This window comes from Pipistrellus hanaki (genome assembly GCF_964339955.1).
Source record: "Pipistrellus hanaki genome assembly, chromosome: 15".
NCBI classification, from domain to species: Eukaryota; Metazoa; Chordata; class Mammalia; order Chiroptera; family Vespertilionidae; genus Pipistrellus; species Pipistrellus hanaki.
In genome coordinates this window covers 25,866,556-25,881,850 of record NC_140517.1, presented here as the reverse complement: position 1 = coordinate 25,881,850, position 15,295 = coordinate 25,866,556, and the positions used below count along the sequence as shown (strand labels likewise).

Sequence of the window (15,295 nt, the reverse complement as noted above, 5' to 3'; positions counted from 1 at the left end):
ATTATTATTATTATTATTATTATTATTTATAATTCCATCCTGTGGAAAATACCCAACATTTACAGGAACATTTGGTTCATGATTCCACTTTGGTGAATTTGTTGTCATCTTTTGAGAATATTAAGAAAAGTCCCCCTAAGAATTTCTGTATTCGTTAGCAATACATCATAACTTTGCTTTTCTTCTGATTGTTAATGGCATTTTTGTGGATGCTTTATCTGGTTGTGCTATTAGCAATACCATTTGTTGACAAAGTACACAGAGATTTATGATGATATGATCATCCTTGATAAAAACCTTAGAATCACTCAGAAGTCAAAGTGAGTAATGAGGGGCAATGGTAGTTTCTCTCAGGTTGGAGTAACTGGATTCCTAGACATTATGAACCAAGTAACTAGCCTTCCACAGTCTGAGTGCAGAGGAATGCCCAAGGGACAGTCTCATGCCTCACAAAAGGCCATCAGCAATAAGAGCACAGATGGATGCATTTAAGGGCTCACCCTGTATATAACCATTGGCCTTCAGTACTAACACATATTACAAAGTAAGCAATTCAAAGGAGGACACCTTCTCACACCCATTGCCCCACAATCAAATCACTTTGTTGGTGAGGCGGAAAGAGGCTGGTCCTTGGCTGCTTTATGTGGTGTAGCATGCTGGAACTGAGAAAAGGAGCTGGCCTTAGAAAGTCACACAGAAAGCAAACCAAAGCAGTAACAATTTTAAAAAATATATATTTTTTATTGATTTCAGAGAGGAAGGGAGAGGGAGAGAGAGGTAGAAACATTAGTGATCAAAGAGAATCATTGATTGCCTCCTGCACACCTCACACCGGGGACTGAACCCTGACCAGGAATCGAACCATGACCTGGTTCATAGGTCAGTACTCAACTGCTGAGCCACACCGGCTGGGCTGCAGTAACAATTTTGTAGTGCATCGTTTTTACAAGAGGATAAAATGTGTTTATGGAGAACTGGACGAAGTAGTGACAATGACTGGTCATGTTCAGCGGGAGCCACGTGGCATCACAGAGCCACAGGAAAATGTTAAGATAATTTAATTAGAGCAGAGCTCTTCTCGGGGTAGACCAGTTGTTCTCGTTTGTTTCACCAGCCAGGAGTGGTCTGCAAGGATTTCCACAAACTGGTCTCTCAGATTGCTGAAAACTCATGTCACATGCCCACATTATTTTACCCCAGATTCTCAGCATATTTCATGATTTGTGTTTTCTCAGAAGTCCTTATAATCTGTATAATCTTCTAGAACAGCAGTGGCCAACTGGTGGTCCGTGGGCCTCTGGTGGTCCGTGGGGTCTGAAAGGTTGGCGATCTCTGTTCTAGAATGGAGTCCACATTGCTCTTGGCAAGAGGATAAACAGGTGTATTTTGCCTGATAATGAGCAAGGCCATGGTTTTAGGCCTTGAACTTCATGTCTGTTTGATAGTGGCGATAGGAAAAAGCAGCCTGATAAAAGGGGTTTGCAGAGTAGTAACTGCCTCACCCCAGATAGCTTCTCCAGCCTGAGTGCATTTTGAGCTCTACCTTGTGTACTGTAAAAATCCCAACTGTTACAGAAGCATTTGTGTTAATATCATCCATTCCATTGAAAAGACCAGACCTCAGGTGGGTTCAGGCATGAGATGAGAGACAGTGCTCTGCGGCTATTGTCCAGACTGTATCAATCCATATTTCCGATGACTGCTGAGTCACCAACCTCACCAAGCCTCAGTTTCCCTCCCTGCAATAGGGACGTAGTACTGGGCATAGAGGTGATTGTCAGCATTTTATTAGGCTGTCCTAGGAAGCCCCAGTTGGATGCCTGCACCTGACATGAGCACAGTGAGTGAGAGTCCTAGTGGTTATTGCTGTGAGGCCCTAGGGGCCCCTTATTCTCCTCATCAGATGCTTACAGAGCACACACCTGTGCGAGGGCTGTGCTCACAACTATGAGGCTTTCTCATCCGGCTCATAAGCCCAGGCTCCTTTATGCAAATCAATCGCCTCTCTACCTCTGTCTTTTCATCATTAAAATGGAGATGACAATTGCACCTCTCTCCGGGGCTGCTGGCAGGGCAGAGTGTAGTGGTGCCCGGCAGGAGCTTGGCATGGTGCCCAGCTTGCACAAAGGTTGGTATGAGGCTATTGTTGTCACTATTAGCTCCTGGCCAACAGGCAGTTCTGTATTTGTGTCCATTAGTTCAATTACAGACTTTCCTTTTGAAACCTCACTGAGATCTGAACAGAAGGACCCAAGGTTTTGGTTGGGAAGTGCTGCGGGGGGAGGTGTGATTTTGAATAGTGGAGCCGTAGTGGGATGAGAGTAGGGACAAGGAGGATGCACTATGGGCCAGGCGAGAGGTGAGGACAGGGAGGTGGATGGAGTGTAAGGATCCCCTGACTGGCTGTTGCTCTAAGGGAGCCCAATGCAAAAGGGCAGAAGTGTCCAGCTCCTCCTTCCCATGTCTTGCCTAGGTCTTCAGTTGTAGGACCCATGCTTTTGTTCAATAGAATTAGTAGTGCGGTGGGCCAATCGGGGTTTAAAGGGCCTTCGTGGAACCCTGACACCAATGACAATCTCATTTTCCTGGGAACATGCATAGTTTTCAGAACACTGACTTTCTGCCACACCATATTCATAAGCTGGGGATTGTGTGGTTTTGGAATCGTGTGATCAGAGCAGTGAGGCATGGCTAAGGCTTAGGCGTGCACCCTGCTTCCCTTCCTTTCTCCCTCCCTTTTCTCCTTTCCCTCCTGACAGTCTAATTTCTATTACTTTGGGATTTCTTGACTGTAACGTCTAATAAATGTTTCTTGTTACAGAGTATGGTGTTTGTGAAAACTTGCGGAAGCTGGAGATCACGGGTGTGTCTTGTCGAGATGTCTATGCGAAGCGTAAGTTAATCTGTTATCACCCATCATTAATTTTGTTCCAAGAGCAGAGCATCAATGATGAACAGTACATTATTTTAACCGAAAACCTAGTTCCATTCTTTTTTTTTTTTTTTTTTTTTTAATATATTTTATTGATTTTTGTACAGAGAGGAAGGGAAAGAGATAGAGAGTTAGAAACATCAATGAGAGAGAGTCATTGATCAGTTGCCTCTTGCACACCCCCTACTGGGGATATGCCCGCAACCAAGGTACATGCCCTTGACTGGAATCGAACCCGGGGCCCTTCAGTCCCCAAGCCGACGCTCTATCCACTGAGTCAAACCAGTCCCGGCCCTAGTTCCATTCTTAGACCTTAATTTTAATGTCATAATTGACATTTTATTTAATTTTTTAAAGATTTTTTTAAAAATTGATTTTTAGAGAGAGAAGAAAGGAGAGAAAGAGTGAGGAAGGAAGAGGGAGAAAGAGAAACGTCTGTGTGAGAGGGAAACATTGATCAGTTGCCTCCTGCACGTCCTCTTCTGGGAATTAAGCCCACAATCCATGCATGTGCCCTGACTGGGAATTGCAAACTTTCAGTGCACGGGACAATGCCCAACCAACTGAGCCACATTGACCAGCGTATAATTGACATTTTAGAGACAGCACTGGCAGCAACAGCACTAACACGGGATGGGGCCTCTCTTCTCCCCCTTCTGGGCATATCAGTACGCTTATTTTTCAGCCCATAACAAGATATTAGGTATCAAGGACCTACAGATCTGAGAAACATAGCTATACTGGGAACAAATTCGGGTGCTTCCAGAGGGTCCCTTTTTCTGGATTCTGGGTCCATGGCCTGATGAGATGTGCAATGGCTGATAGTAACTGGGAAATAGCGCCTGAGCCTCCCGCTGACACTCCCAGCTAACAGGGCTGCCTGTGGGCCAGTTCTTCCCTCCAGCCTGGCACTGGGCTCTAACCCTTCAGTTCAGTCTTCCCTTCAGTTTCCTTTACTTTCCAGTGTCGTCAGCAACACTCCCTGCGTGCTCCAAGCTTCCCCAGCCCCAAGTATCTTCCCAGCGGGCCTTTTCCTGAGGCCCCGTTACAGGAGGCTGTGAGCTCCTGGTAACGCAGAGCTGGCCCAGGAGCAGCGGAGGCACAGGAAGCAGCGGTGGCCCAGGAGCAGCGGAGGCCCAGGAGCAGCGGAGGCCCAGGAAGCAGCATGCTCACTCACCACCCCGTTGGGGTGTGGCATGGATTGTTTTAGCACCCAGAGCTGGGGCTTAAAGAACAGAGTAAGAAAGATAATGGTGACCCAGTTCTCTTTGGCCTAAAGTTGACCTGTGGACCATTCTGAAAAGGGCCTTAAATGTTCATCTTAAAACCATCTTAGAAAATTTTGGTTTTCACATTCTCCTGAACTTTCTACTCAGTTCACCATGGAAAACAGACCAGCTGATGTCTGCTTACCAAGTACCTTACCCAGGAACTGAGGGCTACGCTTCTCCAAGGAAACATCTGTGTGCTGCAAGCTTTCTTGCAAGGTCTGGGGGCGAGTTGGGGCCACTCTCTGAATCCCATCTTTCCTTTGGATTTGTTCCTCTTAGAGTCCCCTTCCGAGATACCCCTCTGTCACGTGGCTGCACTCCCAGCACAGGCAGAGCTGGCATTGTGCAGAGCGGCTGACTGTGGGAAGACCCGGGCAGTGTTCATTCTCTGTATCTGGGCTGATTTTAACATCTCATCGCTTCCTCATCCCATCAGACTCTCCGCACTCTGATCTAATGGCTATTTGGGAGTGTTGGATTGGTTAGTCTTTCTGTGTTAGAATTTGCTCACAGTTCAGGTGATTTCCTACCAAAAAGCTCTAAGTTCTTCACGAGGCTTTCTCTTCCAGGCACAATTTTGGTCATTCAGCTGTGACCTCCAAGTTCTTGTCCGCTCTCACCTGCCTCAGAGAGACTTAGAAACTTGGAAAGGCTGTTGCTGGGACCTCTCTGTCTTGCCACACATCAGCTCCAGTTCTGCCAACTCCTCGCATCCCCTCCTCCTCCCTCCTGTGGACCCCGGGCTTCACTCTGGCCCCCCAGCCACCGTTTTCACGCCGGCTACTGCCTCCTGAGTTGCTGTCCCGGCCCCGGGCCCCACTGCAAGGCTGATCTGCTCAAGACCTTTCTCTCTGCTCCTCTGTCCCTGTGCACTTTGAGACTTTGGTTTCTCCTCTTGCCTCTGCTTCACATCCCACCAACCCCAGAAGATGTGCATCTCTTCATGGAATTATAACCCTTCTTGTCCTCTCATCTCATCAGCAAGAGCAATGGCTGTCTTTCCTCCAAAGCCCAGAGTTTCAGAGGCAGGAAGCTGGTTGCTCCCCTGCTCCCCTCTTACCCTTTATTCTATGGGAGCCCACATGGTCCTGGCTCCACCCTCGATTTCTCGGTGTTTTATCCAGAGCTCAGAGTCTTACCTCTAGTCAGACCGTAGAACTGGAGGAATTCACTCCTGCTGTTGGCATTGGTGTTAGAGTCAAAACCAAGTACTCCCTGCACCAGTCTGTACATACACACAAGAAAGCTTTCCTGGCTCGTGTGGATGCCCACTGGCTTTTATGAGTTTCTAACAGGACAAGTGCTTGTCCTTGGGAACTGCTTTTTGAGTTTCCTGGGCCATGTGATGATAGTGTCTTAAAGCAGCATAAAGACTGTTGTCTTTTTAAGAGTTCTGAGTCTCGCTGGGACCGGTTTGGCTCAGTGGATAGAGCCTCGGCCTGCGGACTGAAAGGTCCCAGGCTTGATTCCGGTCAAGGGCATGTACCTTGGTTGTGGGCACATCCCTGGTGGGCAGTGTGCAGGAGGCAGCTGATCGATGTTTCTCTCTTATTGATGTTTCTGGCTCTCTCTCTCTCTCCCTTCCTCTCTGTTAAAAAATCAATAAAATATATTAAAAAAAAAAAAAAAAAAAAAAAGAGTTGTGAGTCTCAAGTACTGTCCTGGAGGGGCCAGGTGCTCATGTCTGCCGGGCATTATGGCTGTGACACCCAGAGGACAGCACACCTGGTGAATAAGGCCCCCACGGAGCTCATCTCAGCAGTGGAGGAGGGGCTGGCTGGGTCCTGATGGTGGCTGTCCTATCTAGCGGGGGCACCTGGGCACCGGGGGTGGGAACGGGCTGGCAGTGTTTGCACACGAAGACTCAGGAAAAAGCCCCGAGATGGAAAACCTACCTCTGTAAGTGAGAGCAGGGAAAGGAAGGAAGAAGGAGTCTGGCTACTCCTGTCTGGTGATTGATGGGGTTTATTAGGGGAAACTCACAGACAAGGCCCATCATGACAGCTGAAAGATGAAAGGGAGCCTCACACCGCTCGACAGGCACCAAAGAAATACATGGGGGGAGGGGAGATATCACATACTACCCTGTTTCCCCGAAAATAAGACAGTGTCTCATATTTTTTCTCCCAAAGTTGCGGTAGGTCTTATTTTCAGAGGATGTCTTATCTTTCCATACACTAGGTCTTATTTTCGGAGGATGTCTTACTTTCAGGGAAACACGGTAGTACGTGACTGCTTCACAGGTGCGGGAAATTACTTCCGGGCCCTCCCAGGTCAGGGAAACAGCCTGGTCCAGGAACCAACACATAGCAAGAGGCAAGGGAGGGTGCTTATTTATATCTGAATGAACATCATTATTTAAAAAAAATATGTCTTTATTAATTTCAGAGAGGAAGGGAGAGGGAGAATGACTTAGAAACATCAATGATAAGAGAGAATCGTTGATTGGCTGCCTCCTGCATGCCCCCTATTTGGGATCGAGTCCAGTATTTAGGATGTGCCCTGACCAGGAATCGACCCATGACCTCCTGGTTCCTGGGTTGATGCTCAAACATTGAGCCATACTGGCTAGACTAAATGAACATCATTTATGGTCAAAAAGTCTATGTGGGATTTGCAGAAAGCAACCTTCCTTCTGGCTCAGGTTTAGCTTGCAGGACAGACATTGGTCATGTCAAGGAACAGTCTTCTCTGTAGGTGGGTAGTGACTGCTGGGGAGTAGGTGATGGTGTGCCCGGGGGGAGGTCAGGAGTGGGCAACAGAGAGCGGACATGGGCCATGGTGAGGTCAACAAGCACACATACATACGGGGCCTGGGTGGACAGAGAGGGACATCGGGAGATTTCTTTTGCCTGCTGATTCTTTTATTTTTTTAATCCTCATTGGAGGGTATTTTCCCATTGATTTTTAGAGTGGAAGAGAGAGAAAGATAGAGAGAAATATCACTGTGAGAAAAGCACATTGATTGGTTGCCTCCTGCACGTGCTCTGACCAAGGCCTGGGCTGGGGAGGAACTTGCAACCAAGGTACCTGCCCTTAACTGGAATCCATCCTGGGAGCCTTTGATCCACAGATCGACCCCCTATCCACTGAGCTAAACTGACTAGGGCTGATTCTTTAAAAAAAATTTTTATTGTTGAAAGTGTTATAGATATCTCCGTTCTCCCCCATTAACTCCCTGCATCTTGCTCCCGCCCCCTTGACTGCTGATTCTTTACTCTTTGAAAATGGTTGGGAAATCCAGAGAACGATTCATATTATCTTCATTTAGTATCCCAAAGTGTCTAATTTGCCACCAGCTGAAGCAGGTTTCACAGAGCAGGAGCATGTTTTTGTGACTTTGCTTTGAAGGCCTTATCCAGGAGAAAATTACTTAGCTTCTGGAACAGGTGGTAGAAGAAAGTCAGCCTTAGCCCTGGCATAGGTGGAAGAGTGAGCCAGCCTTGACTCCGAAGCAAAGTCTCTGCGTTAGGAGCTGGCAGATGTCATCTGCAACCCCAAACCAAACAGACAAAAGCAAAGGAAAGCGCTGGGCATACACTCTACAAGCTGAATATCTTGGTTGGGGCACAAGGGTTCCCTAAACAGTCACTCCAGGTGTACACAAGCTGCGTCCTCTGCTTTCTCACCCAGTGAGCTCCATTGACCCCGGACAGGAGAGGGAGGAACGTGAGCATGAAGAGTGTCCCAAGCCTGTCACCATCATGAGTTTCTGGTGTGAATCTGTAGACTGAAAGGAACAAATCACACGTTTTCTTTATAGCCGGGCCTCTCATTTTTGTCAAGTGCTTGCCTCCTAAGGTACTGGGGATTGAGTAGGATGGGGTGAGGGAGCAGGTGTTGCGTCATATGAAACCTGTTTATAACATCATGGAAGTGGAACCATCTTTAGCCCTTTCCCTGCTGTGTCGTTCAGGTATAAACCCTCGCGTGAAGTCGGGCCGTTTCATGAAAATTCTTCCCGACTACGAGCACATGGAGTACAGAGATGTGTACACCTGCCGTATGTACCTCCTGCTACTTTGGCTGTGGCGGGGAGCACGGCCAGAAGCTGCATGGAGAGGGACCTCGACTCACAGCACGCAGATGCTTTGGTCCTAACAGCGAGCTGACCTCCTTGGCTTTGGCTGTCTTTTCTCCTTTCCCCAGCATTCTCTGTGGCTCAGCCATGACCAGGAGCACACCAGCCTGGGGCTGCTGTACATATGGGCCAGGTTTCTGTGGAATCTTTTGTTTCTGAGGTAGTATCAGCGTGATTGCTCTGTTGATGCACATTTATTGAGACTGGGAGGTCAGAGTAGAAATTAAATGAAATGTAAGTGGTTTACTTCTAGGCTTCTTTAGTTGATCACAGTTGGACAGCACATGTGAATTTGAAAAAATTACATAGATATGTACCTATATATATATCTATCTGGAACTTATATCTGAGACTGAAAATGGACAAAAGTATGTAGAAACAGTTCATTATTTAGAATCTGATTCCTCTTTTGTTGTTATTGTTAATCCTCACCCGAGGACATTTTCCCATTGATTTTTAGAGAGAGTAGAAGGCGGGGGATAGACAGAGAAACACATTGATTGGTTGCCTCCCACACATACCTGGACTGGGGTTCGAGCCTGTAACTGAGGTATGTGGCCTTGACTGGAATCGAAGCTGAGCTCCTTCAGTCCATAGGTCGATGTTCTGTCCACTGAGCCAAACAAGCGAGGGCAGAACCTGATTCATGTTGATTGGCATTACTTGGGCTCTGGAAGTTCTCCGAAGCCATAGTCAATGGCGACTAAGGCTATCTCCACTTGTTATTCGATTGAGTTGAGACGAAGAGCACGAACTGTAGTGTCAAGAAAAATACTAAACTATATGCATGTGCTGAAAGCAGTGTTTCCATTTGTAGAAGTACAAACCCTGCTGCTTACTCCCTCAGCCCTGCGAGTGTGCTGTGTCAGCATCGCCTGCGTGGAGTAGACCCACTTCTAAATCTTTTAAGTGTACAATTTCTAACAAAACCTACTCAGCCCACAAGGAATAGAGTCATCTATGGAATTTCTCCTAACCACTGCCAGGCTCTGGACATGTAGCTAAAGTGCTTGCTGGTCCCATTTTACTTACTCCAGGGGAGGTGGAGATGCCAGCACTGATCAGCAAGCTCTGGGGTGGTGTCTGAGCACTGCACATTACTGTGAACACCATCCACAGTGTAGGTGTAATCGGGCCCAGAGCTGAACTGATAGAGTAAAGACCAGTGGCAAGGAGGCATATAGGAGTGTGTGTGAGCAGTCAGGGTGTGTGTGAGCAATCAGGAGTGTGTGTGAGCAGACAAGGATATGTGTGAGCAGTCAGGAGTATGTGTGAGCAGTAAGTGTGTGTGTGAGCACTCAGGATTGTGTGTGAGCAGTCAGGATTTGTGTGTGAGCAGTTAGGAGTGTGTGAGAGCAGTCAGGAGTGTGGGTGTGAGCAGTCAGGGGTGTGTGTGAGCAGTCAGGAATGTAAGCAGCCAGGAATGTGTGTGAGCAGTCAGGAGTGTGTATAAGCAGCCAGTAGAAGTGTGTGTGAGCAGTCAGGGTATGTGTGAGCAGTCAGTAATGTGTGTGAGCAGTCAGCAGGAGTGTGTGTGTGAGTAGTCAGGGGTGTGTGTGAGCAGTTAGGGGTGTGTGTGAACAGTTAGGGTGTGTGTGAGCAGTCAGTGTGTGTGAGCAGTTGGGTGTGTGTGAGCATTCAGCGGGAGTGTGTGTAAGCAGTCAGGAGTGTGTATGCAGTCAGCAGGAGTGTGTGTCAGGAGTGTGTATGAGCAGACGGATATGTGTGAGCAGTCAGGAGTGTGTGTGAACACTTAGGGTATGTGTGAGCATACAAGGATGTGTGTGAGCAGTCAGGGTATGTGTGAGCAGAGAGGGATATATGTGAGCAGTTAGGAGTGTGTGTGAGCAGAGACGGATATGTGTGAGTAGTCAGGAGTGTGGGTGAGCAGTTAGGGTATGTGTGTGAGCAGTCAGGAGTGTGTGTGAGCAGTCAGGGTCTGTGTGTGTGTGTGTGTGTGTGTGTGTGTGTGCGGACAAGGATATGTGTGAGCAGTCGGGTGTGTATAAGCAGACAGAGATATGTGTGAACAGTCAGGAGTGTGTGTGAACAGTCAGGAGTGTGTTTGAGCAGTCAGGAGTGTGTGAGCAGTCAGGGTGTGTGTGTGTGTGTGTGTGTGTGTGTGTGTGTGTGTGAGCAGACAAAAATGTGTGTGAGCAGTTGGGTATATGTGAGCAGTCAGTTGTGTAAGCAGTCAGGAGTGTGTATGTGTAGTCAGCAGGAGTGTGTATGAGCAGTTAGGAGTGTGTATGAGCAGACGGATATGTGTGAGCAGCCAGGAGTGTGTGTGAGCACTTAGGGTATGTGAGTATACAAGGATATATGCGAGCAGACAGGGATATGTGTGACCAGTCAGGAGTGTGTGTGAGCAGTCCGGTGTGTGAACAGTCAGGAGGAGCTGGGGGCGTGGCTGGGGCTGGATAGCAAAGGGGTAAGGCGGGCCAAGTCTGAAGGCATGAATTCTGTTCTTTTCCAAACCCTCTTAGAAGTAGCCTCTCTAGAACATTTCGTCCTAGACTAACCCGCCCTCCCTGCAGAGCAGTGGGTGAGCCAAGGTGCCTTCTCTAGGCCTGGGGAGAGAACGCCACATAGCGCTTATTTATGAGAGCAATCCATCAGTTGTCACTGCTGTGCTGACGGGAATGGCCTGGCATGGGCTTTTAAATACAAATGGACAAGCACTTAGAGGCTCATTATGTTACACATTTGCCAACAGATTCTCTTAGAACAACAGTCTGTCTGGAGCTTATATCTGAGACCAAAAATGGAATTCTGACCCACCTCTGGGAGGGAGGCTTGGTGGCTGAGACCCAGGCAGTGCCTGGAGTTGTGTGGGGGTGTTCTTTTCGTTCCCAAGGGGTGGTCAGAAGTTTCCTGTAGCTTGTAAGGGTGTGTCACCACCCTTCTGGGAGGGGACTTCCAGAGCCTCTGGACTGTGGGGACTGAAGTGATGATGCCTGCCAGCTGCCGGTGGCTGACAGCTTAGAAGAGGCTGGTCTAACTGGAGGCTGCTGTCTTTTCTAAGGTCTGAGTTATAAAAATACAGCAGTCATTATAGAAAACTTGTATTAGTTCCATTTCTCTGTGGACGTATTTGAACTGTGTGTGGTCTGTTACCTCCAGGGGAAAGTTAATGTGTGAAAGAAATGTCAACCCCACCTTCAAACTTGACAGTGCCCAGGCAGTTGGTGTTTCAGTGTTCCTAGCATGCTGAACGGAGTGCAGCTCAGAATTTCTTTTGACCGTTAGCCAAACTTTCCAGAGAAGTCTGTGTGACAGTTGGCTTTGAGGGACTTGGGGCCCTGCTCTGTTCCTGGACCTATTGAGTTCTCCTGGTCTCTTAAAACCATCGGGCCTTGGTTCTGTTGGACCAGAGAGGATCGGCAGTCTTGAGTACAAGACGCTGCTCTGAAGAGAAGCAAGTCAGCATCATCTGAGGCTGCAAATTCTGTGAGAGCGTTGTGGCCTCAGATTAGCTGCTTTTGCTGTGTCACTTATTTTCTTCAATATCAGACCACATGTCATGGCCTGGTATTCTTGATAATTCCTGTCTGTAAGAAGTTGGAAGCATCATGGGGGGCGGGGGGTGTTGTCCTTATGACTGGCATATTTAACACATTCTTGTGTGCAAATGGATGATGACTGTCGAAGCACATTTCGAACTTAAAAATAACTTTAACCGTAGGGTTCTGAGTTTTGAGGTTCTGACCCAGAATTCTGGCAGAGCTCCAGATTGCTTTAGTAGGTATAGGGAATATCACTCACCACAGGGTGGAGAGGGACAGGTCACTTTTAACCAATATCCAGCTCAAGGCAGTCAGGCAGGAGGAAATTCTCTTTAGTCACAGGAGGGTTAGCCTCTTATTCTAGTCAGGAAGAGCCATATTTAGAATTTGAAATTAGAAATAGCATGTCTCTGCTCTTGTAGCAAGGCAGGAGGGGTTTCTTCTTCCGGTGGGAGAGTCAGCCTTCTGTACTGAGCCTTCACCTGATTGGATGAGGCCAAGCACATTGGGGAGAGCCGTCAGCTTTATTCCATCCGCTGATTTAAATGTGAATCTCATCCAAAACAACCTCACAGACACATCCAGAATAACGTGGCCCAGTAAGTTGACACATGAAATTAATCACCACACACTGTTTGCACAGAGACCTCAGACCCTATGCCTGGCAGTTAGGGACTGTGTAAGTTGGTTGCCATTCATTCATTCATTCATTCACTCCACAAGTACATGTGCAAAGGCAATTGAAGTGAAGGACATTTTCCAAAATGCTTACTGCAGCTGGTCATCTCTGTGTAGTGGGGTTTCAGGGTGGCACTGGGATTCCTTCTCTCCAGTTGTCTTCAGTCAATGTCTATGCCAGGGGTCTTCAAACTACAGCCCACGGGCCACATGCAGCCCGCAGAGGAATCTGATCTGGCCGGCCAGGTTTTTTGGGCAGTGAGCGCAGCCGAGGTGTTACAGTAGGGATTAGTAGTTCATATAGTCCGGCCCTCCAGCTCTCTGAGGGACCGTGATCTGGCCCCCACTTTAAAAAGTTTGAAGACCCCTGGATGCATTGTGTTTTAAATGAGGTGGGGAGGTGCCATTTTTTAAAAAAAGTGAGATGACCCAATTTAATTCTTAATATACTGTCCCATGACATGTTTAACTCTGTCCCCTCCTTTTAAAGAATCCTGTGCTTCCTTCGTTGTGTACACTGATGGGATGCTCATCACTTCAGAAAGGCGCCCAGTCTGTGTCTTACAAGATAGGGGCTGGATTTCAAAAGGACCCAATTGTCTGTTTTATTATTATTATTTTTTAAAAAGCTCACCCCTTTAAATATGTGGGTTTTTTAAAATTGATTTCATAGAGAGGAAATGAGAGGTATATATAGAGAGAAACATCAATGATGAGAGAGAATCATCTATCTGCCTCCTGCATGCCTCCTAATAGGGATGAAGCCTGCATCCTGGACATGTCCCCTGACCCGGAATCAAACTGTGACCTCCTGGTTCATAGGTCAATGCTTAACCACTGAACCACACCGGCGGGCTGTTTTATGATGCTTTTTTTTTTTTTTTTTAATATATTTTATTGATTTTTTACAGAGAGGAAAGGAGAGAGCTAGAGAGCTAGAAACTTTGATGAGAGAGAAACACTGACCAGCTGCCTCTTGCACACCCCCTACCGGGGATGTGCCCGCAACCAATGTACATGCCCTTGACCGGAATCGAACCTGGGACCTTTCAGTCCGCAGACCGACGCTCTACTACTGAGCCAAACCGGTTTTGGCGTTTTATGATGCTTTTTAAAGACAGTTTTATTTTTAGAATTCTTCAGAAACTTGTAGGTAAGATTTGCTTCAATTCACGTTAATAAGGCTCTGTTACAAGCCTTCATAATTTCTTCATAATTCTCTCTTCACCTCCTGCCCTTTCCTCTGATTTACTATAAAGTGAAGACTGGCTGCCTCTGAAGTGAAGACCTGCTCTCTCTCTCTTCCTATAGTGCTCCACCGATACAGACACATCTTGGGATTGTGGCAGCCAGATATCGGGCCCTATGGAGGACTGCTGAATGTGGTGGTAAGTCCGAGAGCCTCGAGTGTGGATTCCTGTGAAGTCAGGACTGCTGTCCCACATGGATGGAGTGTGGTGCCTTTTCTACAGGAGGGGCAGTCAGCTGCTTTCTGTGTGACGTTAGCATAATCACAGGAGCTTCTCATCAGGGTATGTTTGTGGCCCTCGCTGGTTTAATGCAGAACAGCAGTCTCCTCCCAGTGAAGGCTGCATGTGCTCTGAACGGTGCCTTTTGAATAGCCCTGGGCCCGGATGTTGCTGTAGCTGATGTCAAAATAAAACAAAGTCAGGTGCCCCCTGGGGAGTGCTGGTGTTTTGCTCCTGCTTTCCCTCTTGTTGGCACGTGCCAGAAGCCCAGTCCAGGAGACTGTCTGCACATCATGTAATGGTAGTGGGTCTGCCTCGCAGAGGCCTCTGGGTAGTCTCGGTGTAGCTCTGCTGAGCCCTGTCCAGGTGGGCTGCCCAGTGATGCTAGTTACTCTGTCACTCTGTATATTTTGCTCAGCAGGTGGGGTTTTGGACAGGGATAAATACTGCTTTATATTTTTTCATATTTGGTAGAAACATTCATTAAGAAACACATTTACAAGTGTTATGTTTAATATCACTGGGGAAAAGTGTTGCTTTTAAAACATTCTCTCAGAGACAAGCCAGATAGCTCCCAGTGTGGGCATAGTTTTTTTCTTTTAGTCAGGCCGGTGATAATTGTTTTTCATACTGGCAGTGAGTAATAGAGTAAAAAAAAAAAAAAAAAAAAAGGGCTTCTGAAAGCAGAGGATAATTACGGGAAAATGGAACCCATGATTGAATAACAGCAACTGGCTCTTGTCTCAGACCAATTAGCACTAAAGCGATTAATTTCTCCCCTCTGTCGATAGAGCTGGAAGCCGTCGATCCAGGCTGTTCTGGGAAAGCAAGAGTGACTGTTGGGTCATTCCAGCCTGGGCTGTCCCTGTCCCCTCCACTGAGAACATGGTGCCTCTGTGCTGAGCACAGTGTGTGGGGACTGTGCCGTCCTTCCATCAGAGCTCTGTCGCTTTCTATCACTCACTGTCTCACACACACACACACACACACACACACACACACACACACACGAATAGGGGGACGGTAGCATGCATTACCAATGCCCACCATGTGGATTCAGCAATTACCAATCATGTGCCAAGTTTGTGGCCTCTGTCTCTGCCCCGTGGTGGTTTGTTTTCAGGCATTTTCAAGTAAATTCCAGGCCTGTGTCGCTTCATCTGTTTGTACATCAGTGTGGATCTCTAAATCTGGGTATTTTCCTACATATCCACCACATTCTCATCACACCCTACAAGAGTATTAATAATCCCTTGATATTTATTACTTGAGACACAGCCAATATGGAAGGTTTCCTGATTGTCTCAAAACTGCCTTTGACAGCTGGTTCATTGAACTGTAATAGAAATCACATTCTA

General features: G+C 47.3%; 1 protein-coding gene across 2 annotated transcripts in view; it reads left to right on the top strand.

Annotated features, from left to right (window-relative positions):
* Positions 1-15,295, top strand: part of FBXO31 (F-box protein 31) — a 42,210-nt gene that overhangs the window by 14,998 nt on the left and 11,917 nt on the right. Inside the window, exons 2-4 of one of the 2 annotated variants that reach the window (XM_084905042.1) lie at positions 2,822-2,893; positions 8,120-8,206; positions 13,780-13,856. In XM_084905042.1, coding sequence (XP_084761168.1) covers positions 2,822-2,893; positions 8,120-8,206; positions 13,780-13,856 — 236 coding nt within the window. The remainder of the gene's footprint in view (positions 1-2,821; positions 2,894-8,119; positions 8,207-13,779; positions 13,857-15,295) is intronic. The other variant, XM_084905043.1, reaches the window with a different exon arrangement.